The 24,981-nt window shown below is 54.7% G+C and overlaps 1 protein-coding gene across 2 annotated transcripts; it reads right to left on the minus strand.

Moving 5' to 3' along the window:
• Nucleotides 1-3,861: 3,861 nt before the first annotated feature.
• On the minus strand, nucleotides 3,862-20,074 carry MAP1S (microtubule associated protein 1S). Of its 2 annotated transcripts, none has more exons than XM_003915145.4 (7): nucleotides 19,811-20,074; nucleotides 18,393-18,494; nucleotides 15,243-15,325; nucleotides 14,263-14,403; nucleotides 11,217-13,572; nucleotides 4,945-5,180; nucleotides 3,862-4,104 (listed from the first exon to the last, which is right to left on the minus strand). In XM_003915145.4, the coding sequence occupies exons 1-7, from the start codon at nucleotides 19,926-19,928 to the stop codon at nucleotides 3,949-3,951; spliced, it is 3,192 nt and encodes a 1,063-aa protein (XP_003915194.2). In that variant the 5' UTR covers nucleotides 19,929-20,074; the 3' UTR covers nucleotides 3,862-3,948. The 2 variants fall into 2 exon arrangements, with proteins under 2 accessions (XP_003915194.2, XP_031515629.1); XM_031659769.1 differs by lacking the exon at nucleotides 19,811-20,074 and adding an exon at nucleotides 18,876-19,695 and having other exon boundaries at nucleotides 3,863-4,104.
• Nucleotides 20,075-24,981: the final 4,907 nt, after the last annotated feature.

The raw sequence follows: 24,981 nt of genomic DNA on the forward strand, positions 1-24,981 counted from the left end.
TTGCAGTTTGGCCAGGTGCAGTGGCTCATGCCTGTAATCCCAGCACTTTCGGAGGTTGAGGTGGGAGGATCACTTGAGGCTAGAAGTTCGAGGCTGCAGTGAATCAACTATGATCCCATCTACTGCTCTACTGCACTCCAGCTTGGGAAAGAGAGACTGTCAAAAAACAAAACAAAACAAACAAAAAAAAAAACAAACAAAAAAAACCCACCACACAAAAATATTTACAGCAAAACCATGCCTAAACAAAATGGAAAAGTACATTTGGAAAACATTTACCACGTAAGTTTATTATCCCTAATTTAAAAAAGAAAATTGTGTAGGAATGAGAAAAAGACAAATATCCAATGAGAAAAATATCAAACCAGCTAATTAGAAAAAGGCCCATAAGTCAGGCACAGTGGCTCATGCCTGTAAATCCCAGCACTTTGGGAGGCCAAGGTAGGACGATCGCTTGAGCCCAGGAGTTCATGATCAGCCTGGGCAACATAGAGAGATCTCATCTCTACAAATAATAAAAGAAATTAGCTGGGTGTGGTGACACACACCTGTGGTCCCAGTTACTGGGGAGGCCGAGGTGGGAGGATCTCTTGAGTCTGGGAGGTCGAGGCTGCAGTGAGCCATGATCATGCCACTGCACTCCAGCCTGGGCAACGCAGTGAGGCCCTGTCTCAAAAGAAAAGAAAAAAAAGGGCTGGGCGCAGTGGTTCATGCCTGTAATCCTAGCACTTTGGGAGGCCAAGGCAGGTGGATCACCTGAGGTTAGGAGTTTGAGACCAGCCTGGCCAATATGGAGAAACCCTGTCTCTACCAAAAATACAAAAAATTAGCCAGGCCTGATGGTGCACGCCTATAGTCCCAGCTACTCAGGAGGCTGAGGTGGGAGGAACGCTTAACCCCAGGAGGCAGAGGTTGCAGTGAGCCACCATTGAGCCACTGCAGTTGTCTGGGTGACTGAGCAAGACCCTGTCTCAAAAGAAAGAAGGAAAAAAGGCCTGGGCTGGGCATGGTGACTCATGCCTGGAATCCCAGTACTGTGGGAGGCCGAAGTGGGTGGATCATTTGAGGCCAGGAGTTTGAGACCAGTTTAGTCAACATGGCAAAAACCCATTTCTACTAAAAATACAAAAATTAGCCAGGCATGGTGGAACATGCCTATAATCCCAGCTACTCGGGAGGCTGAGGCACCGAGAATTGCTTGAACCCGGGAGCCTGAGGTTGCTGTGAGCTGAGATTGCACCATTGCACTCCAGCCTGGGCAAGAGAGAGAAACTGTCTTTAAAAAAAAAAAAAAAAAAAAGCCCATAAATAGAAGGAAACCTCCCTGGTAATGGGACAATTGAAGTAAGAACAAGTAGGCAGCAGGGGTCACTAGACAGTTTGGCCAAAACAAGAAACCCGGGGGAGTCATCCTCATGTATACATGGTGACCCCAGAAGAGGTCCATCCTCACCCTGGCAACAGAGAAAAGGCCATAACCTGAGTCCTAGCTGATGGGGGACTGGGCAGGGCTGGCTTTGCACTGCTGTGTCAACTTGCCTGGCTGGGGCCTTTCTCCGAGGATTGCCATCCCTGTAAGCTTCCGCTGCGGAGGTGTGGAGGGTGGGTAGGTGGGAGTGGGAGGTGGCTGGCTGAGCGCTCCTTGACTGTGCTTGCTCGGCCAGCAGGCATCCCGGACAGGGTGGCGAAGAGGCACGGGGACATGGCTCCTCTCCCAGCTGCCTTCCTGATCACCTACCCTGTGACCGTAAGACCTCGTGAAGGGCCAGGGCACCCTGCCCTGTGACCAGGATTTCGTGAGCCAGGGGGCACCCTACCCTGTGACCATAAGACCTCATGAAGGGCTAGGGGCAGTGGCTCACACCTGTAATTCCAGCACTTTGGGAGGCCGAGGCGGGCGGATCATTTGAGGTCAGGAGTTTGAGCCCAGCCTGGCCAATCTGGTGAAACCCCGTCTCTACTAAAAATACAAAAATTAGCCGGGCATGGTGGCACATGCCTGTAATCCCAGCTACTCGGGAGGCTGAGGCAGGAGAATTGCTTGAACTCGGGAGGCGGAGGTTGCAGTCAGCCAAGAACCTTCAAACAGGAATTTCTTCCCTCACTGCCCTGGGGGTCCGAAGTCCAAAAATCAGGTCAGCAGAGCCATGCTTCCACAGTAGCTTAGGGGAGGAAGCTTGCTTGTCTCTAACAGTGGCTTGTGGCCACATCACTCCAATTTCTGCCTCTGTCCTCACATGGCCTTGTGTTTTTTTCTGAGACAGCATATTACTGTTACCCAGGCTGGAGTGCAGTGGTTTGATCTTGGCTCACTACAACCTCCGTCTCCCAGGCTCAAGTGATCTTCTCACGTCAGCCTCTGGAGTAGCTGGGACTACAGGCGTGTGCCACCATGCCCAGTGATTTTTGAATTTTTAGTAGAGATAGGGTCTTGCTATGTTTCCCAGGCTGGTCTGGAACTCCTGCGCTCAAGTGATCTGCCTGCCTTGGCCTGCCAAAATGCTGGGATTCCAGGTGTGAGCCACCGTGCCCAGCACCTTCTGTCTCTTAGAGGATCCCATGTCACTGGATGCAGAGCCTGTCTGGACAATCCAGGGTGACCTCTTGAGCTTCTTCATTGAGCAAAGGCTGGGTGCCGTGGCTCATGCCTGTATTTTCAGCACTTTGGGAGGCCGAGGTGCGTGGATCGCTTGAGGTCAGGAGTTCAAGACCAGCCTAGCCAACATGGTGAAACCCTCTGCTAAAAATACAAAAATTAGGCCAGGTGCGGTGGCTCAAGCCTATAATCCTAGCACTTTGGGAGGCCGAGGCAGGAGGATCACGAGGTCAGGAGATCGAGACCATCCTGGCTAACATGGTGAAACCCCGTCGCTACTAAAAATACAAAAAAATTAGCTGGGTGTGGTGGCGGGCGCCTGTAGTCCCAGCTACTCAGGAGGCTGAGGCAGGAGAATGGCGTGAACCTGGGAGGCGGAGCTTGCAGTGAGCCGAGATCACGCCACTGCACTCCAGCCTCAGGGACAGAGCAAGACTCCATCTCAAAAAAAAAAAAAAAAAATTAGCCGGGTGTGGTGGTGGGCACCTGTAATCCCAGCTACTAGAGAGTCTGAGGCACAAGAATCGCTTGAATCCAGGAGGCAGGGGTTGCAGTGAGCCAAGATCACCCCACTGCACTCCAGCCTGGGCAACAGAGGAAGACTCCATCTCAAAAAATAATAATAAAAAAACTATATCTGCAAAGATCCTTTTTCAAAATAACATCACATTGACAGGTGTCAGGGGTCAGGAGTTGAATGTGTTTTGGGGGTTGGCTGCCATTCAACCCAGTACAGATGACATTGTATCTAATAGTAAACCTAAGTGCTTGTATTTGTGCAGACGGGTCAGAGTGCATTAGTCAGAAGTGGATGTTTTGTCATCTCTGGGTTTCACATTCCTCTGTAAATCCTTCCTGCAGAGTAAAACTTTCTGGAACAAGCATCCATCTCCTCTAGGGACAGCAGAATAGCTTTTGTTTGATGGCCTCGGAGCAGAGACGGGTATTCAATCTCCCCCTGCCACCAACTGGTTTGTGACAGGTAGTCACGTAGCTACTTCGCGCCTATAGCTTGGGCCCCTCACAGTTGCTGGGTCGGGGTGGAGGCCGCAGTCAGGAGCTCCACCGGCCAGCGGTCATTAACTCTGAGAGGCACTTCCTTCCCAAACCAGGCCCTGCGAAGCCTGTGTTTCTTCCATCTGCGACATGGAGGTCAGAGTGGGCCTGACCGCAGGGTCGCTGGGGATTCCACGGAAGCTGTCCCCACCCGCAGGACCAGGAGGTACATGCCAAGTCTCCGATCACAGAAAGAAGAGAGGCCACAGCCAAGTGCAGTCATGGTTTATTTCTGACGCAGCTGAATCTAGGGAAGGGCGGGCTGGGCTGAGTGGGGGAACGTGTCGGCGATGAGGCTAGAACTCCACCTTACAGGCCGGGAAGGCGTCATCCTGCATGGACACCATGCTGTTGCTGCCCAACACCGTGATGCCCAGCGCCTGGTGCCGGGCGTGCGTCTCTGCGTACCACGTATGCATGGCCACTGAGTCGAAGGTGGGAATCAGGGTCACCTGCAGGTGGGGGGGGGTGTGAGGAGGATGGACTACCAGTAAGGGGGGTGCCCCTTGTCCTTCTGGCCTGGGTCCCAAGTCGCCTTCCTTTCCTGGCATTTGAGACCCCTCCAGGCTTCTCCCTGATCTTCTGTGCTCCACCTTGAGGTCTGCAATGGGTGGTCAGCCTGTCTATGAGGTCTCTGCTCCTCCCAACCAGCACCCAAAGAGCCTTCTCAGCACACAGGAGATGGAGCTCCTCCTCTGCAAGGCCTTCCTTGGCCTAAGACCCCCTCTACTCATTGGATCTCCCCCTGCTCCTTGAACACACCAACCTTTTTCCTACCTCTGGGCCTTTGCCTGGGTCATGCACCCTACAGGGATGCTCCTTTGAAGCCAGCCTAGCAGCTGTGAGAGGGCAGGGGCCGTGGTGTGAGGCGGTCCTCCCTCTGCCCACACGCGCCTCGCCCTGCAGGGCTTGGTTTCAGTCTCTCAGCTTCATGCAGCCATGGGGGAGGGTTCTCATCCGCACAGATACCACCCAGCCCACCTATTCCATCCTGACTAATTCTCACAGCGGAACAATGGTTAAGTGACAAGGTGTCTGGGGAAGGGATAGAACCACGAGGCTTCACAAGGCCCTACGTCCTCCCCCAGGCTTCCAGCACAGCCGATGAGGACGGTGACACGACAGAATCAGAGTCCAAAGAGACCCCTAAGGGCTGAGATGTGTGAGACTCCCATATTTGCCCCCATTCCCGTGTGGCCTGGGGGACACAGCTTAGTCTCTGAGGGTCGAGGGTGGCTTTCCCCACCTGTGCTAACTACACTCACCACTAGAGGCCCTGGGGTGACACGCACCTGCAGGTCTCGGTCCCAGTGCTGCTTGCTGGCCAGCAGCGCGTCCAGGACGGCTCGCATGCCCTCCTCCTTGCGTTGGTCCTGGCCACTGATGACGTAGCAGAGCGCGCGCACGCGCTGGAAGAACTCCTCATCCACCAGGTGGGCGCTGCTCCCACTGGGCAGGTAGGCCAGGTCCAGGTAGACCGGGGACTTGGGTGGGGTGGCCGACGCCCCGGTCCGGCTGCTGGCTGACCCTGCGGGCAGGGGGATGGGGAAGAAGGGATGAGTTCCTGGGGTTGGAGACGGGCCGAGGCTCCGAGTTTGACCTGCACCACTCAGAGCAGCTCCCTCCTCAGCAGGAGGCCTGATCTCAGAGTTTTCTGGGGAGCCCTGGTGCACTCATGACTCCAGTGAATCTTTTTTTTTTTTTTTGAGACGGAGTCTCACTGTGTCGCCCAGGCTGGAGTGCAGTGGCCGGATCTCAGCTCACTGCAAGCTCCGCCTCCCGGGTTCACGCCATTCTCCGGCCTCAGCCTCCCGAGTAGCTGGGACTACAGGCGCCGGCCACCTCGCCCGGCTAGTTTTTTGTATTTCTTAGTAGAGACGGGGTTTCACCGTGTTAGCCAGGATGGTCTCGATCTCCTGACCTCGTGATCCACCCGTCTCGGCCTCCCAAAGTGCTGGGATTACAGGCTTGAGCCACCGCGGACTCCAGTGAATCTTATTTTAAGAAATGGGGTCTTGCTATGCTGCCCAGGCTCGTCTCAAACTCCTGGGCTCAAGTGATCCTCCTGCCTCAGCCTTCCAAGTAACTGGGACTACAGGTGCAGGTCACCACGCCTTGACTCCAGTGACTCTTCACTCACTCTACAAACACCACCGGCCACCCCTCTGTGCCAAGAGCCTGACTCATCCCCAGCCAGTCCCTGGACATAGACATCCCCAGGGTCAGGGGGCGAGTGGGTGGCAATCAGGGAAGCTTCCTGGAAGAGGGTTTAAGAGTTTGAGCCCTGAAAGCAGCCAGTGCCTGGGCCACTCTGCTGCTTCTGCAGCATCTGTCTGGCTCACTGGCTCAAGGGGTATTTAACAGAACCTCCTGGGCACCAGGCCCTGAAACAGGGCTGTGACCCAGACTGACAGAATCCCCGCCCCAAGGGTGATGGGGAGCCAGGGTAGGTGGACAGAGCCTTGAAAGGCGGGTCCAAGATCAGTGCGGGTGCTGGATGGGGATGAGACAGCTCGGGGGGCCTTGTCCAAACCCTGACCGTAGGGCCAAAGGGAACAAGGCCACCAGCCCCGGGCAAGTGAATGATCAACAGAATCAAAGGATACGGCCGGGTCTTGGGCACGAGAAGCCTGCCAGACCCTGCATCTTACAATCACAGCTGCTGCCCAGCTCAGAGGGTAAGAATACTAACCCCTGTCTGTACACCCACAAATGCATACCCTCAAACGAAATGGACACACTCCTAGAAACGCAAAAACTACCAAGACACAATCACAAAAAAATAGAAAATCAGCATATACCTGTAGCTAGCAAAGAGAACGAATCAGTAACTTACAACCTCCCAACAAAGAAAAGCCCTGGGGTTTTTAGAGAAAACATTTAGAGAACTAACATCAGCCTCTCTCAAACTTTTCCAAGGAACTAAAGAGGAAGGAACACTTCCTAACTCATTTCGTAAGACCAGAACTGTCTTGATACCAAAGCCAGGCACACATATTTAATTCTATAAGAAAATGCCAGTTCAATAGCCTTTATGAACAATAGCCTTTATGAACAATAATGTAAAAAATCAGGCCTGGTGCCATGGCTCATGCCTGTACTCCCAGCACTTTGGGAGGCTGAGGCAGGCAGATCACTTGAGGTCAGGAGTTCCAGACCAGCCTGGCCAACATGGTGAAACCCTGTCTCTTACTAAAACTACAAAAATTAGCTGGGCGTGGTGGCAGGCGCCTGTAATCCCAGCACTTTGGGAGGCCAAGGCGGGCGGATCACAAGGTCAGGAGATCGAGACCACGGTGAAACCCGTCTACTAAAACATACAAAAATTAGCCAGGTGCGGGCACCTGTAGTCCCAGCTAGTCCGGACGCTCTGCCGGCAGGAGAATGAAGTGAACCGGGGAGACAGAGCTTGCAGTGAGCGAGATGGCGCCACTGCCTCCAGCCTGGGGAACAGAGTGAACTCCGTCTCAAAAAAAAAAAAAAAATAGCCATGTAATAAATGAATTCAGCAAAAGCAAGATACAAGTCCACAGACCAGCAGATGAATTTCTTTTTTTTTTTGTGAGGGAATGATCTCCTCGCAGGCACAGATGCTGGTGTGAACTCTCACTATCGGTTCACGTTCTGCCTCAACCAGTAGCTGGGACTACAAGCGCCACACCGCCGCTAATTACACAGCCCCTGAGATGAGTTCCTGCTGTGCTTAAGTCTCGATCTCCTGACCTCATGATCTGCCTGCCTCGGCCTCCCGAAGTGCTGGGATTACTGGCGTGAACCACCGTGCCCGGCCACGCAGTTGAATTTCTATACGTGAACAATGAACAATGTGAAAATGAAATTAAACAATCATGAAACAGAAGAATCAAGATAGAGAACTCACACTTCCTGATTTCAAAACTTACTACAAAGCTACAGTAGTCAAAACAGTGTGATACTGACATAAAGACAGACATATAGACCAATGAAATAGAATAGAGAGGCCCGGAAATAAGTCATCACATATGTGGTCAAATGATCTTCAACAAGGGTTCCAAACATTCAATGGGGAAAGGACAGTCTTTTCAACAAATGGTGCTGGGAAAGCCGGGCCTCCACATACAAGAGAATGACGCTGGATCTTTTCATCACATACAAAAATTACCTCCAAATGGACCTCAATGTGAAAAGGAAAACTGTAAAACTCCTGGAAGAAAACATGGGGTAGAAGCTTCTCAATGTTGGATTTGACCAGGCACGGTGGCTTAGGCCTATACTCCTATTACTTTGGGAGGCCGAGGCAGGCAGATCACTTGAGTTCAGGAGTTTGAAATCAGCCTGGCCAACATGGTGAAACCCTATCTCTACTAAAAATACAAAACAATTAGCTGGGTGTGGTGGTGGGTGCTTGTAATCCCAGCTACTCAGGAAGGCTGAGGCAAGAGAATCGCTTGAACCCAGGAGGCGGAGGTTGCAGTGAGCCGAGATCGCGCCCCCACACTCCAGGCTGGGAAATAGAGCGAGACTCATCTGGGAAAAAAAAAAAAAAAAAAGAAAAGAAAAATAAATGGGATGTGGTAATCATTTATTGGGTCTGACATCAAAAGTGCAGGCAGCAAAAGAAAAAAATAGACAAAATGAACTTCGTGAGTGTTTAAAACTTTTGTGCATCAAAGGGCACTAGCAAAAGAATAAAAAGACAACTCACAGAATGGGAGGAAATATTTGCAAGCCATGTATCTGCTACAGGATTAATATCCAGAATGATTTAAAAAACTCCTAAAACTCAGCAACGGAAAAGAACTCAATTTAAAAATGGGAAAGGGGGCTAGGCGTGGTGGCTCACACCTGTAATCCCAACACTTTGGGAGGCCAAGGCAAGAGGATCGCCTGAGGCTGGGAGTCCAAGATCAGTCTGGGCTAAAGACGGAGTGAGACTCCATCTTTACAAAACATTAAAAATTAGCCAGGCACCACGGCATGCACCTGTGTAGTCCCAGCTACTTGGGAGGCTGAGCTGGGAGGATCACTTGAGTCCAGGAAGTTGAGGCTATAATGCGCTGTGTTTGCACTACACTCCAGCATGGGTGACAGACTGAGACCCTGTCTCTAAAAAGCAAAATAAAATTTAAAAATGAGCAAAGGAATTGAATAGACATTTCTCCAAAGAAGACAGACAAATGGCCAATAGGCATATGAAAAGATGCTCAACATCACTAGTCATTAGGGACACAGAAATCAAAACCACAATGAGATCCCACCTCACACCCATTAGACTGACTAGTGTCAGGCAGCTACTGTGGAAAAGTCTGGCAGTTCATCCAAAATTAAACATTGAGGCGGGTGTGGTGGCTTATGGCTATAATCCCAAAACTTTGGGAGGCCGAGGCTAAAGGATCACTTGAGCTCAGGAGTTCAAGACCAGCCAGGACAACATAGTGAGACCCCAGTGCTATGGAAAAATTTAAAAATTAGCTGGGCGTAGGCTGGGCGCAGTGGCTCACGCCTGTAATCCCAGTACTTTGGGTGGCCGAGGCGGAAAGATCACGAGGTCAGGAGTTCAAGATCAGCCTGGCCAGCATGGTGCAACCTCGTCTCTACTAAAAATGCAAAAATTAGCCGGGTATAGTGGCGTGTGCCTGTAATCCCAGCTACTTGGGAGGCTGAGGGAGGAGAATCGCTTGACCCCGGGAGGTGGAGGTTGCAGTGAGCTGAGATTGCACCACTGCCTGGCAACAGAGCGAGACTCCGTCTCCAAAAAAAAAAAAAAAAAAAATTAGCTGGGCGTTATTGTGCGTGTCTGTGGTCCCCGCTGTTCAGGAGGTTGAGGTGGGAGGGTTGCTTGAACCTGGGAGGTGGAGGCTGCAGTGAGCCATGTTTGTGCCACTGCACTCCAGCCTGCATGACAGAGTGAGACTCTCAGAAAAAAAAAAAAAAAAAAAAAAAGGAAAAAACAGCACAGCAGGCCAGAGACCCTCTCCTCCACAAGGCCTGCTTAAAACGTGAGCCTCTGGCTGGTGTCTGGGAACTTGGATCTTAGGAAGAGGGTTCCCACCATTCCCTGTCTGAGAGGGGCTCCCTGTGCCTGGACTGGACCACACACCTGATTTCTCCTTTTTGGGGAGTCTAGAGTGTGAGTGCCAGGCAAAGGATGCCTATGTAATGGCCCAATAGCAACCCGGGCATGCTGTCTCTAATGAGCTCCATGAGGGACACGTTGTTACAACTTGCTACTGGAGAAATGCAGCCTGTGGTGTGCAGCCCTACTGGGAGAGGATTCTGGAAACTTCTTCCTTTGGACTTCACCCTATGTGCCTTTTCTCTTTACTGATTTTGCTCTGCTATGAGTGCAACCACAGACCGCGTCCTCCTAACCGATCAGTTACATAAAATACGCTATTTAAATTTTCAAATGGGCCAGGTACAGCAGCTCATGCCTGCAATCCCAGCACTTTGGGAGGCCGAGGCAGGTGGATCACAAGGTCAGGAGATCAAGCCCACCCTGGCTAACACGGTGAAACCCCGTCTGTAGTAAAAATACAAAAAACTAGCCGGGCGTGGTGGCGGGTACCTGTAGACTTAGCTACTCGGGAGGCTGAGGCAGGAGAATGGCATGAACCCGGGAGGCGGAGCTTGCAGTGAGCCGAGATCACGCCACTGCACTCCAGCCTGGGCGACAGAGTGAGACTCCATCTCAAAAAAAAAAATTTTTTTTTCAAATGTTTCATTTTACTTATTGTGGCTTCTGGAAACCCACAATTGGCATACATGCTTACCTGTCCAGGCACCTCAGAATGGCAAGTGCTTCAACACTGAGGTCAGTTTCCATTTCACAGGAGAAACTGAGCCCCAGAGAGGGTGGACATGGCTGAGGTCACACAATTACGAACAAGAGGACTTGGCTGGGCGTGGTGGCTCACGCCTGTAATCCCAGCACTTTGGGAGGCCAAGGTGGACAGATCACCTGAGGTCCGGAGTTTGAGACCAGCCTGGCCAACATGGTGAAACCAAGACTCTACTAAAAATACAAAAATTAGCCAGGCGTGGTGGCTCGCACCTGTAATCCCACCTACTCGGGAGGCTGAGGCAGGAGAATCATTTGAACCCAGAAGGCAGAGGTTGCAGTGAGCCAAGACCGTGCCATTGCACTCCAGCCTGGGCAACAAGAGCGAAACTCTGTCTCAAAAAGAAAAAAGAACAGGAGGACTGGCAGGGCACCGTGGCTCATGCCAGTAATCCCAGCACTTTGGGAGGCTGAGGTGGGCACATAGCTTGAGGCCAGGAGTTTGAAATCAGCCTGGGCAACATAGTAACACCCTATCTCTACCAAAAAGTTTAAAATTAGGCAGGCGTGGTGGCCGTGCCAGTAGTCTCAGCTACTGGAGAGGCTGAACTGGGAGGGTGGCTTGAGCCCCCGAGTTCGAGGCTGCAAAAAGCTGTGATTTCGCCACTGCACTCCAGCCCAGGAGACAGAGTGAGACCATCTCTTTTAAAAAAAACGGAAAAAGTAAAAACAGGAGGAAGAGCTATGCTCTCTCCCGCCTAAGCAGCTGCTAACCCAGCCCAGGGCCCCAGTTCCAGCACTCACCCGACGGGCCTCGAGTGGCAGTCTTGGGGGTTGAGGACTTTCTGGACAGGGGTGCCCGGCCTCCCTTCTCACTGGGCTCACTCCGGGCACTGAGTGGTCGGCTGGCACGGTCCCCACCAGCAAGTCCCTTGGTTTTGGCAGCAGCCAGTGGAGTGGCTTTGGGGGCGGCAGCACGTGAGTTGGGGCGAGCCAGGGGCTTCCGGGTGCGGCTGATGTTCTCCGTCTGCCGCGCTGTCTTGGGGGGCAGCATCTCGGGGTCCACCATGCAGATGCTGGATGGGTCAGGCAGTGGCGGGGGAACCTTGAGGGGGTCAGGCAAAGGGTCGTGGCGAGGGACTCCGAAGCCCTCTGTGTCGTCGTCTGAGTCTGCGGCACCGGGGGCCAGGGGCACGGGGTCTGAGTCAGACAGGGTGGGCAGGGACTCGCTGACCGATGTAGGGGGCGTCTCCTCGGCCCCCAGCCCACCTGCCCGCTCCTGTGACCGGGCACTGCTGTCATTCGAGCTGCCGGGGGACGCAGGTGCCGGTGCCATGGGCACCGCCTTGCGATGTTCAAACTCACAGGGTGACACCAGGCACAGGTCCACATCGTGTGGGGAGGCCGAGCGCCGTGCCCGGGGGCCACGCAGTGGGAGGCTCAGCCCAGCCTCACTGGTGGGGGCGGATGGCGGCAGTACCTGCTCAAAGGACACGGACAGGGACTCGTCCACCTCGGTAGAGTGCGGGGAGCCCACCTCTGCGGGCAGTGACGGCGTGGTCACCGTGGGTGTGGTCACTGTGGGTGAGGCGTCGGGCCCCGCCTCGCCGCCCCGCAGTGGGCTCAGTGACAGCCGCCCGCTACCCTCCGCGGGGCTCCGGCGGGACTCAGGGGAGGGCGTGCGTGGCCTTGGGAAAGAGTTGGCGGCCAAAGGCAGCTCCAGCGCCTTCTCCTCCCCGGCTGGGATTGGCCCCAGCTCCAGGCTGGGCGTGGCCACCAGCTGGGAGGCCGGGGAGCCGCAGGCCGCAATGGGGGGGCTGGCTTCTCCACATCGGAGGCTGGGCGGGCTGCGGGGTCCATTTGCTACCTGCGGGAAGCCAGACTGGGATGTGCTGGGCGCTGTGCTGGGTGCTTTGCGGGTCTTGGGTGCCGCCTGGGCACCTGTCTTCTTGAGGTTGGGCACAGAAGAGGCTGCCCGGCGCACCTCCCGTGGCTGGGTCCGGGAAACACTCGGTTTAGGGTCTTTCTTCAAATCTCGGGGGATCCTGGCTTCTTTCTCAGCCTTGCGCGGTGCCTCAGCCCGTGCTGGCTCCTTGCGGGTCACCCCAGGGCGCTCCTGGCCAGGTCTAGGGTGGGTGGCCAATAGGCCCTCTCTCTTCGAGCTGTCCCGGGAGCCCACGCTCTCTTTGCTCTCAGCTCGCCGCGGCCCCTCCAGGTCCTGGGGCGTCACCACGGGCTCTCGCAGGAACCTCAAGTGCTGCAGGCGGACCAGGCCGTCCAGGAGGCAGGCGGGCGGGGTGCAGCCAGGGAACAGCACGCGCACCACCTTCTCGCCAGGGCCCGCGGGGTGCCACACCAGCAGGGCGCACACGGAGGCCAGCGTGCGCTCGGTGCCGGCGGAGGGCGGGTGCAGCACGTACATGTCCAGCCGGCCCACGCCCATCTTCTCGAAGAGCACAGTGGGCTTGGCTGGCACCGGGCCGCGGCTGAGTGGCAGGGGCGTGATGCCCAGCTGCGCCAAGAGGCTCAGCGCCAGCTCCGCCTCATCCTCGCCGCGCGCCAGCCGCGACGCGGCCTCGCAGGCGTTGAAGAACACGACCCCCAGGTTGGGGGAGATGAGCCTGCGCAGCCTGTCGTCCCAGGAGCCCCCACCAGCAGCCACCTCGGAGCGCTCCGCCAGTTTGCGCCGCAGCAGGCTGTTGAGGCCAGGGAGGCTATCGGCGCCAGGGTGGGTCACCAGCACGGCATCCACGCGGTCCAGGTGCCGCACCAGCTTCCAGAAACTGGACTTGGGGTTTGAGCCACCGTTGACCAGCACGGTGAAGCCATTAACGGCGAAGAAGGCGGCATCCCCAAGGCCTCCGGGGAAGATGTAGCAGCAGGGCCGGCCCAGCCTGAGGAAGCCCCCGGAGGTCGGGGGCTCCAGCAGCTCGAAGGGGGACGGCGGCTCCAGAGACTCAGCCACGTACTCCAAGAACTCGCACAGGCCCTCGGAGTTGGGCAGCTGCGCCGGGGGGTTCAGCCGCAGCTGGAGCCGGAGCGCCCCCTGTAGGCCGGACACAGCAGGTGCCAGCTGGGCCCAGTCACCAAAGGTGGGGCAGGTGATGGTGAGTATGGGCGACTGCGCAGGTGGGGGCGTGGTGGCCAGGATGTCCCGGATCTGTATGGAGGGGGAGTGGTAAGGGACCATCTAAAGCTAGTGGTAAGGAACCACCTAGAGGGGGAATGGTAAGGGACCACCGCGGCAACACCCAGCCCAGTGGGAAACCTGGGCGAGGATACCCTCAGCCTTCCCCCACCCTGAGGCCTGCTCCTCAGCACCCTCCCGCCAAAACCCAACCCTCTCCAGCGCCAGGAGGCTCTCTGGTCTGGCCTCACCTCCTGCCTCTCCTTCCCCGTCAAATGCCTCCCTGCCCCAGGGCCTTTACACTCAGCATTCTCTCCTCCCAGGGCACAGCTTCCTCCAAGGAGACCCTCCACAGCCCACCTCTGTCTACTGAACCTTTTCTCACCACTTTTAAGTGCCCCACTCCAGTGTGAAAATGTGGTTTGCCAGAGACTTTTGCCCACGTGTCCTGCCCAGACTGTGGGCACCAGAAAGACCCATTTGGCTCCATCCCACATCAGGACTTTGGGACATCAGCTGCTCTACAGACCCAGCTCACACCACACCCTTTCCGGGCAATGGGACTGACCCTGGACAGCCAGGAGGCACGTGTCACCACTGCCACCCTACAGAGGAGGGGGAGACCAGGTCACGGAAAACAGCAGGTCGCTGGGGCCACACAGCCCGATGCAGACAAGCCAGGATGGAGCTGGGAAAGTGGGGGATGGCAAAGGGGTGGCTTACCTCTCTGTCCTTCAGGACCTGGAGGAAGTGGTGAGGCGAAAAGCCCCCTGTCTGTAGCAGCAGCTCCCCTGTCTCCTCCAGGCAGGGCCCAGCCAACACCAGTAGCTTGTGAGAGGCAGGGTCCAACAGAAGGTTCCGGAGCTGAGGGAGGGGTGAGCACTAAAGGCCCCGTTCTGTGCAGTGACGTATCCAGCAGTCCTCTTTGGGGTGGCCTCGAGTTGATACGTAACCACCCCTCTCCTGCCCTCACCCCACAGCCAGCCCAGTGCTCAACTAGCTATGAGAGCAGTCTCCTGGACTCCTGCTGGGCCCTGGAGCAACTCTAGCAAACTCCTATTCATCTTACAAAGCCCAACTCTGATGTCCCTTCCTTCTAAAGGCACTCACTGCCCTTTCTGGGCTCTCTCTAGTCCACCTCTCCCTCCAGCCCAGCCCTGATGCCACAGGGCTGGGGGCGTCTGTGTCTCGCTCTGTCTCCTAAAGACTGAGAGTTCCTCAAGGGAATAAAAGGGAAAAGTTCTGATCCAAGGAATCAACCTGTAAGAAAGTGTGCAGTGGGATGCCCCAGGGCTCTGTCTGGTTCATCTTCCTGATGTATGATTGGTGGAGTACAGATGGCCACAAGCCGGTTGGTATTAGTGAGTCAATTCAGACAACTCCTGGGGCCTAGCCGGAGGGAACCCACGGGACGCAAACCTCAGTCTGCTCTGGCCTTCCGGGCTCCAGACCCACGCTGTCCTGGGCCCTAGGCTGGGAGTGCTTACTCCCTCCCTCCCAAACCCAGGCTTTTCTGCTCCCACCCCAGAGGAGGGAAGCAGCAGAGGCTGGAGCCACGGGGAAGGCTTCGTGGGCGAGGAAGTGTGGTGCCGGGTGTCTCGAGAGGATCTGGGGCAGCACGAAGACAAGGACACGAGACAGGAAGACAGAGACGGCATGGGTCCCAGCAGCCCGCCCCCTCCAGGATGTCAGCCATTCCCTACCTCATCACACAGGGACTTGTCCGACGGGTTCAGGAGGACCAGGGTCTCCAGGCTGTCTCCACGGTGGTGCAGGCTCCGCTGGCCTGTGGGGGAATCAGGCCATCCTGGAGTCAAATCCTGCCTCCCCGTATGACCCTCAGGGAACACGAACCCCTCTGGGAACCCACCCAGGGAACATACGGAGATTAACCGGCGCACGGCAGAGAACCAGGCAAGAAAGAGAAACTCAACCACCCCGGCTGGCCTAAGAGAGGCAGTAACCAGAGGGCCCCGTCATGCGCAGGGCCTGGTTTGCAGCTGTCACCCCTGTGGGTGATGCCACCGTTACACTCCTTTTTTTTTTTTTTTGAGACGGAGTCTTGCTCTGTGCAGTGGAAGCTGGAGTGCAGTGGTGCAATCTCAGCTCACTGCAAGCTCCGCTCTTCCTCCCAGGTTCATGCCATTCTCCTGCCTCAGCCTCTCGAGTAGCTGAGACTACAGGTCCCCGCCACCACATCCAGCTAATTTTTTGTATTTTTAGTAGAGATGGGGTTTCAACGTGTTAGCCAGGATGGTCTCGATCTCCTGACCCCGTGATCCGCCCACCTCGGCCTCCCAAAGTCCCAAAGTGCTGGGATTACAGGCGTAAGCCACAGTGCCCAGCCCTTCTTTTTTTCTGTTTTTTTTTTTGGAGGCGGAGTTTTGCTCTTGTTGCCCAGGCAATGGCACAACCTCAGCTCACTGAAACCTCCACCTCCTGGGTTCAAGCAATTCTCCTGCCTCAGCCTCCCAAGTAGCTGGGATTACAGGCACACGCCACCACGCCCCACTCATTTTTTGAATTCTTAGTAGAGACGGGGTTTTACCATGTGGGTCAGGCTGGTCTCAAACTCCTGACCTCAGGTGATCCGCTTGCCTCGTCCTCCCACAGTGCTGGGATTACAAGATTGATCCACTGCACCCGCCCAGCCACATTTATTTTTTAGACAGAGCCAGAGCTCGAGGAGGGCCAATGAGGGCAATCCTGGACCAGGGTATATCCAGAGCAAAGGCCCTGAGGCAGGACTCAGCTAGGGGTGGGGCAGCATAAGGGCCTGGGCTGAAGTGGGACTGTTTCTGGGATCCTGACCCTGCTCTGTCCCCCAGGGCCTATCTGTGTTTTAAACATCCGTACTGAGAGAAGGCTGGCAAGGAATCAGAGCCAGGGGAGGGCCAGTGAGGGCCAACTCAGACCAGGGTACAGCACGAGCCAAGGCCCTGAGGCAGGACTGAACTGTAAACAAGGCTGAGTCTGGAGAGGCAAAGACCCTCTGGTGTTGCCAGCCCTTATCACATTTAGCTTGCTTTCTTTCCTTCTTTTCCCTTTTCTCTCTCTTTCTCTCTCTCTCACCTCTATCACATTGAGCTTTCTCTTTCTCTCCTTCCCTCTCTCTCCCCCTCCCTCCCTCTCTCTCTCATTTTTTTTTTAGATGGAGTCTCCCTCTATTGCCCAGGCTGAAGTGTAGTGGCGTGATCTCGGCTCACTGCAACCTCCGCCTCCTGAGTTCAAGCAATTCTCCAGCCTCACCCTCCCAAGTAGCTGGGGTTATAGGCGCTTGCCACCACACCTGGCTAATTTTTGTATTTTTAGTAGAGACGGAGTTTCACCATACTGGTCAGGCTGGTCTCGAACTCCTGACCTCAGGTGATCCACCCATTTCAGCCTTCCAAAGTTCTGGGATTACAGGCGTGAGCCACCGCGCCAGGTCTAACTTTTATTTTTTGAGACAGGGTCTCGCTGTGTTGCCCAGACTGAAGTGCAGTGGCACAAATCTTAGCTCACAGGAGCCTCTGCCTCCTGGGTTCAAGCGATCCTCCCTTCTTGGGCTCCTGAGTAGCTGGGACTACAGGCATGCACCACCAGGGCCCCCTTGTTTTTGTATTATCAGCAGAGACAGGGTTTCGCCATGTTGCCCTGGCTGGTTTTAAACTCCTGACCTCAAACAGTCCTCCCACCTTGACCTCCCAAAGTGTTGGGATTACAGGCGAGAGCCACCCCACCCAGCCTTAGCACGCTTTTTGCCACACACGGATATTGCCCCATTCAGGTGGGGAAGTCAAGGCATAGAGAGGGGAAGCGGCCACAAAGGTCGCACACAGCAGACAGGATTTCCAGCTCCACTTTCTGCTCCATAAAGTGTCAGGAAGCCACAAGGACCCACTGGGACAATGAGACGACGGACACTTCCTTCCTCTCCAGCAGCCGCTGGGAGGTGACTCAAGAGACCATCAAGAGCAGGGGGCAGCTGCAGGCAACACCCAAGCCCTGCCTGCCTGCCTGCTGCCCTGCTCACGCTGGGTCACCCCAGAAGGGAGCCTCCTGCTGAGTTGGGCCCTCCTTGATCTCACTCCTTTTCAGTTCCCTATCTACTGTATACCCAGCCCTGTGGCTGTGAACCAAGTTCAGTCCCTGCCTGCAAGGGGCCCACACTCCATCTTCCAGAGCCTCCTCAGTGCCCCCTCCACCTTCTAGATGGTCTTTTTTTTGGGGGGGGGATGGAGTCCCTCCCACTCTGTCACTCAGGCCGGAGTACAGTGGCACAATCTCAGCCCACTGTAAACTCTGCCTCCTGGGTTCAAGTGATCCTCCCACCTCAGCCTCCCAAGTAGCTGGGATTACAGGTGCCTGCCACCACGCCCAGTTAATTTTTGTATTTTTAGTAGAGACAGGGTTCCTCCATGTTGGCCAGGTTAGTCTTGAACTAACCCCAAGTGATCTACCCACCGTGGCCTCCCAAAGTGCTGGGATCAGAGGCATGAGCCACCGTGCCCAGTCCATTCTAGATGTTCTGTCCACTGCTGGGTCTTGGCTGGGGCGCTTCCCTCCCACTGGACATACCAGTCATAGCATTTATCATTAAAAAACTCCCTCCTCAGAGAGCTCCCTGCCTCTTCCCCCTTCAGTACCAGTTTCCTCATCTGTCAATCGGGGACAAAAATACCAGTTCCTGCACTGTGGGTTGCTGAGGACTGAAGGGGTTATCACTAGGTCAGGGCTTACATTTGAAAGGTCTCAGCTGTATTACTAGTGTTGTTATTTACAGCTGCACCCCACCCCCCACGCCTGGCACACGGCTGGCACTTGCCCAATGAACAAGAGGTAGGGAGCAGCCAGGGGGACCCCAGCCTCACCTTTCACAATGCTGGAGAAGGTGGCAGAGTGTCGGGACACAAAGACCTTGAGCTGTTCATCGAGGTTGCAGATGCCAGGATCGACATCCCAAGACCGGATGCCTGGTGAGAAGGAGGGATCAAGGCGGGAGTTCAGCCAGGCCTCCCAGCTCCCAGAATATTTAAATAATGAGCATCCCGTGGGTGGGGAGCGCCCCAGCCTCCTCCCTTCACTCACAGCTTGGAGACTCAAAAGTACCCAACACCTTCAGGTCTCACTGCAGCTGAGCCAGGGCACCCAGAGCACACCTCATCATTTTACAGGCAAGATTCATCAGCAACAAAGCCTCCACCTCCTCCATCTCCACCTCCTTGCTGCTCCTATGCCCTGTCAGACCCATTTCCACTCGCCGCCCTTGCAACAGCTGTTCCCCCTGCCTGGAAGCCCATCCCCCTGCCGCCCCCACCTGTTCCTACTGGCCAAGGGCCCTTCCCCCTCAGCACCTTCGGGTGCTAAGACTGACTGTCCTCGCAGTCCCTTGCAGCCTTCTGATGCCTCCTGACACCATGTGAGCTGGAAGCTTCTTCCATCTCCTCACTGGCTTTGGGTCCATCCCCCCACCAGACCTGTGCTGGCAGGGCTGAACCTGTCTATCATCCCGGCCATATCCCTGTGCCCACTGCCCAAAGGCCTGGCGCATAACAGGTGCTCACTAAACACTCCTCAAGCACATGAACCGAGGTGCGTGTTCCTGTCCCATTTTACACGCAATGAAACGCGCAGGTCCAGACGCTCCGAGGAATGGGGGATGAACACCCATCTCCACCCACGGGCGCATCACGCCCGCCAGTCCCACTGTGCCAGTACCACTGTGCCAAGTGGCTGCAGGTGAACCTGGCAGGTGCACCTATGACTCACCTACCTAGGTGCCAAATCCCCAGGGCAGGCCGCACCCGCCCACACCCCAATTAGCAGCTCCTTGTGCGGCAACAGAAAGCGGGCCCCGGGGCTCCTGGCCCAGCCTCCCCCATATCTGCTTCTCCCTCCGGGAGATCTTTAAGCTGCTAAGACCTGGAGATCCAAAGCGACCCCAAGCCCTCCCCCCGGGCGGGCCAATCAGGAGAGAAGCGGAGCCGTGGTCCAACTGCACGGGTCCCCAGGCCCAGGCCCGTGTCCCCTCCCCGATCTTCACCCGGAGTTGGGGCGGGGCAGCCCTGCCCCAGCCCAGGCCCCGATGCCACTTCCTCCACGGGCACCCACAGGAACCCGCCTTTGCTCGCGTTGTGCGCCTAACGGTGAAGGGGACCCAACCCCGGGCCCGCGACCCCCGCCCCGGAGCCCGGGCCCCGCCGCAGCCGCCCCACCCCCCCGGCCCCGGGCCCAGACGCGCGAACGTGCCCGCCTCCCGGGCTCCCGCACGCCCCCGGGCCAGCCCGACCTCGTTCGAGCTCCTCCAGGACGTAGGTGAGGAGCCCCGGGCTGCCGAACTCGCTGCCCACCACGAGGAGCAGCGAGCTCGGGGCCGCTGCAACCCCAGACCCAGTTACCGCCGCCATCTTCGGGCCGCCCCGGCGTTCTCAGCGCCCGCCCCACAGGCCCCGCCTCTTAAAGGGGCCGCACCGGAAGGCCTGAAGACCCCGCCCGGAACCACCCCCTCCCCGCCCCTTTTTGTCGACCACCTACAGGCCCTTTGAAGTCGTGGAGAGCAGGGAATGCGGGGCCTAAAGGGGTTGGCGGACTCCCGGGTGTCCGCTTGGGAGCCGCCTCTCCCAAGTGACCATTCATTCATTCACTTTTTTTTTTTTATTGAACAAGCTTTGATCGCGTGCCTGGTGCATGTAGGTCAGAATTCCTGCCCCCCAGGAACTCACATCACATGACAGTAGGCTGGATGAGAACCCGGCGCCTATGGATGGTCCCAGCTCTCTAGGTCAGGACTTGAACAGAGAAAAGAGCTCTATCTTGTAGGTAGGGCTTTAAGGGATGTGTAGGAGTTTGCCTTGTGTGGGTGGTGGGGCAAGAGCACCTGAGGCAGAAGTTTACAGCACGTGCAAAGTTTTAGAGGTAAGAAAGTACATGTGTGTTTGGGACACAACCGAAGCACTCTGGGCCTGCCTGGAACAGGGCAACAGTTATTCTGCACTTCCCGTGCGCCAGGCATTTTATTGCATTAGCTCATTACATAAGAGCACAAAGCGATGAGGTAGGCACAGTTACGGTGGTCACTTTCAGAGGAAAGGAGAGGAAATTGAGATTTGGAGGGATGAAGTCACCAAGCCTGTCTAAGTGGTAGAGCAGGTTTGAACCCAAGTGGGTCTTACTCTCGATCCAGCCTGTGCAAGGGACTGCCTGTGTTGCACACTTGGATACCTCTCTCTCCCCAGATAATCCCCTTTAGCCCTTTTATTTTATTTTATTTTATTTTGTTTTATTGAGATGGAGTCTCATTCTACTGCCCAGGCTGTAGTGCAGTGGCACGATCTCAGCTCACTGCAACCTCTGCCTCCCGTTTTTAAGTAATTCCCTTGCCTCAGCCTCCCAAGTAGCTGGGATTATAGGCGCCTACCACCATAACCTGCTAATTGTTGTATTTTAGTAGAGATGGGGTTTCACCATGTTGGCCAGGCTGGTCTTGAACTCCTGACCTCAAGTGATCCTCCTGCCTTGGCCTCCCAAAGTGCTGGGATTACAGGCGTGAGCTGCTGCGCCTGGCCCCCTTTAGCCCTTTGACCCATAGGAGCTACTACTTGACAAATCATCTTGCTTGGAACTTTTGGATGGAACTTTTGGACAGTGGCCCATGCCCAGGAAAGATTGAACCGCCTTCCTCAGGAGTGAGCTCCCCATCTCTGGGACTATGCAAAGCAAAGCAGGACAGAAATGGGAAAGATCTGGGAAGGAGAATCAGCGTCCCGCTGCCGTTTATTATCTGGGTTGTTCAGCCCAACTTCCTCCCTGGCCAGTGTGTAACAGCCACTGGCCACGCGCTGTCTACCATTCTTGCACTACACTTCCTCTCTCTCTTTTTGGTTCTGGCATCCTTCCTCTATCCTTGTCCCTCCCCCCTGGCTCCCTTCCCTGTGTCTCGCCTGCCTGTAATTTCTTCTATTATTGCTGTGAGCAGTAATACCAGTGAGAGTGTCTGTTTTGGGCACTATCTCCCCTACAAGGCTGGAAACTTTTGGAAGCCTGAGGCCTCTCGGGGGCCCTGGCCTTGTGCAACACAAGGCTTGGGCATCTGAAAAGGGATACGATAAAGTCTTTTGGAATGGGCTGAAAGGCCTATTGGTCTACCATTCATTCATTCATTCGTTCATTCATTCCTTGTGTATTTATGGATGGGTCCAGGATTCGAACCCAGGAGCTTCTGAATGGAAGGCTATCCACTTCCTTCTGCCCACGCTCTGAGTTATGATTCTTGGTAATAATGCTTTTTTTTTTTTTTTTTTTTTTGAGACGGATTCTCACTCTGTCGCCCATGCCAGAATCATTCTTTGAGAGAGATAGAGAGAGTCTCATTCTGTCAAGCAGGCTAGGTTGGAGTGCAGTGGCATGGTCTCGCCTGCTCACTGCAAGCTCCACCTCCTCAGTTCAAAGGATTCTCCTGCCTCAGTCTCCTGAGTAGCTGGGATTACAGGTGCCCACCCCCATGCCTGGCTAATTTTTGTATTTTTAGTAGAGACATGGGGTTTCACCATGTTGGCCAGGCTGGTCTTGAACTCCTGACCTCAAGTCATCTGCCCCACTTGGCCTCCCAAAGCGCTGGGATTATAGGTATGGGCCACTGCACCAGCCTGTTGGTATTAGTTCTATTACTAGTTGGTCTTACAGGGCCTGAGGTGGGAAGAAATGTCTCCACCAGGCCGGGCGCGGTGGCTCACGCCTGTAATCCCAGCACTTTGGGAGGCCGAGGCGGGCGGATCACAAGGTCAGGAGATCGAGACCACGGTGAAACCTCGTCTCTACTAAAAATACAAAAAATTAGCCGGGCGCGGTTGTGGGCGCCTGTAGTCCCAGCTACTCGGGAGGCTGAGGCAGGAGAATGGCGGGAACCCGGGAGGCGGAGCTTGCAGTGAGCTGAGATCCGGCCACTGCACTCCAGCCTGGGCGACAGAGCGAGACTCCGTCTCAAAAAAAAAAAAAAAAAAAGAAATGTCTCCACCAGGGGGATCTGATTTGGGGGCGAAGGTCTCCCCCACTGGGTTTTTGGGGGATAACGTCTTCCTGTCCCAAAGTATCTCCCAGGCTTGAGTACTCTGGTGTGGGGCATGTGGGGCGCATTTTCCTAGAAATTGAGAAGCCTGTGAGACCACTGCTCACATCTCAGGCATGGGACTCAGGTCTCTGGTTTCTGGCCCAGCTCCATGACTGTTTCAAGGTCACCATCCCCAGAGGGGTCAGCTGATGGCATTTGCGGGGAAAATGGAACCCTGGACCCTCAGGACTGCTGAATATTCTCATCTTCTCGTGACAATCATTTTCTCATTTTAACATTTTTATTGAGGTTTAATATAGATATGGTCAGGCTGGGCGTAGTGGCTCACACCTGTAATCTCAATATTTTGGAAGGCTGAGGCGGGCAGATCACTTGAGGTCAGGAGTTTGAGACCAGCCTGGCCAACACGGTGAAACTCCGTATCTACTAAAAATACAAACATTAGCCAGGTGTGGTGGTGGGCGCCTGTAATCCCAGCTACTCAGGAGGCTGAGGTGGAAGGATCACTTGAGCCTGGGCTGTGGAGATTGCAGCGACCTGAGATCACGCCAGTGCACTCCAACCCAGCCTGCTTGACAGAATGAGTCAGTCTCTCTCTCTCTGTCTCTGTCTCTGTCTGTCTCTCTCTCTGCAGTGGTGTGATCTCGTCTCACTGCAACCTCTGCCTCCCAGGTTCAAGTGATTCTCTTGCCTCAACCTCCCAAGTAACTGGGATTACAGGTACCTGCCATCATGCCTAGGAAGTTCTGTATGTTTTGTAGAGACGGGATTTCACCGTGTTGGCTAGGCTGGTGTCGAACTCCCGATGTCAGGTGATCTACTAGCCTTGGCCTCCCAAAGTGCTGGGATTACAGGCATGAGCCACCATGCCCAGCCTCTTTTTTTTTTTTTTTTTTTTTTTTTAAAGACAGGGTCTCATTCTATCACCCAGGCTGGAGTGCACTGGCTTGATCTCAGCTCATTGCAACCTTGACCTTCAGGGCTCAGGCAATCCTCCCACCTCAGCCTCCCAAGTAGCTGGGACTACAGGCATGCACCGCCATGCCTGGCTAATGTTTTGTATATTTCGTAGAGATGACATCTCCTTGTTGTCCAGGCTGCTCTCAAACACCTAGGCTTAAGCAATTGACCTTGACCTCCCGAAATGCTGGGATTACAGGGTCAGATTACCCAGGCTGGAGTGCAGTGGCACAATCTCAGCTCACTACAACCTCTGCCTCCAGGGCTCAAGCAGTCCTCCCACCTCAGCCTCCTGACTAGCTGGGGCTACAGGTGCAGGCCACCACTGCTGGCTAATTTTTGTATTTTTTGTAGAGATGGGATTTTGCCATAATGCCCGGGCTGGTCTCAAACTCCTGAGCTCAGGTGATCCACCTGCCTCAGCCTCCCAAAGTGCTGGGATTACAGGCATGAGCCACTGCACCTGGCATCCATTTTAACCACTTTACAGTGTACAAATCAGTGACATTCAGTGCATTTACAACGTCCTGCCACCCTTGGTAATATCTAGTTCCAGAATACTTTCATCCTCTTAAAAACAAACTCTGTCCTAGGCTGGGCGTGGTGGCTCACGCCTGTAATCCCAACACTTTGGGAGGTGGAGGCAGGAAGATTCATTGAGCTCAGGAGTTCGAGACCAGGCTGGACGACATAAGGAAACCCTATCTCTCTATTCATAAAAAAAATTTTTTTTGAGATGGAGTCTTGTTTTTGTCACCCAAGCTGCAGTGCAGTGGCACCATCTCAGCTCACTGTAACCTCTGCCTCCCAGGTTCAAGCAATTCTCCTGCCTCAGCCTCCTGAGTAGCTGGGATTACAGCATGCACCACCACACCTTGCTAATTTTTTTATTTTTAGTAGAGATGGGGGTTTCGCCATGTTGGCCAGGCTGGTCTTGAACTCCTGACCTCAGGTGATCCACCCACCTCAGCCTCCCAAAGTGCTGGGATTACAGGTATGAGCCATTATGCCTAGCCTATAATTTTTTAAATAAAAATTAAAAAAAAAAAAGAAAGAAAAGAAATGCTATCCTCAACAGCAGTAACTCTCTACTACCCTCCGACCCCAGTCCCTCACAACGACAAATCAGCTTTCTGTCCTAAGGATTTGCCCATTCTAGGCATTTCAGGCAGTAAGTGGCCTTTTGCAGCTGGCTTCCTTCACAGCATAATGTTTTCCAGCTTCACCCATGTTGTAGCCTGTGTCCGTGCGTTATTCCCTTTTTATGGCTGAATTATAAATATTCCTGTGTATGGATGGGTCACATTTCTTTATCCATTTATCTGTTAATAAACATTTGGGGTTTTTTTTTTTTGTTTTTTTTTTTGTTTGTTTGTTTTTTGTTTTTTGAGATGGAGTCTTGCTCTGTGCCCCAGGCTGGAGTGCAGTGGTGC

The sequence above is a fragment of the Papio anubis genome, chromosome 20, assembly GCF_008728515.1.
Source record: "Papio anubis isolate 15944 chromosome 20, Panubis1.0, whole genome shotgun sequence".
NCBI classification, from domain to species: domain Eukaryota; kingdom Metazoa; phylum Chordata; class Mammalia; order Primates; family Cercopithecidae; genus Papio; species Papio anubis.

Excerpts from the sequence above, each read along its gene's own strand:
- MAP1S (XM_003915145.4), bottom strand. The coding sequence starts at position 19,928 with ATGGCGGCGGTAACTGGGTCTGGGGTTGCAGCGGCCCCGAGCTCGCTG. Across the intron at positions 14,404-15,242 it reads ACAAGTCCCTGTGTGATGAG|CTCCGGAACCTTCTGTTGGA; the intron begins GTAGGGAATGGC and ends CCCCTCCCTCAG. Across the intron at positions 13,573-14,262 it reads AGGTCCTGAAGGACAGAGAG|ATCCGGGACATCCTGGCCAC; the intron begins GTAAGCCACCCC and ends CCCTCCATACAG.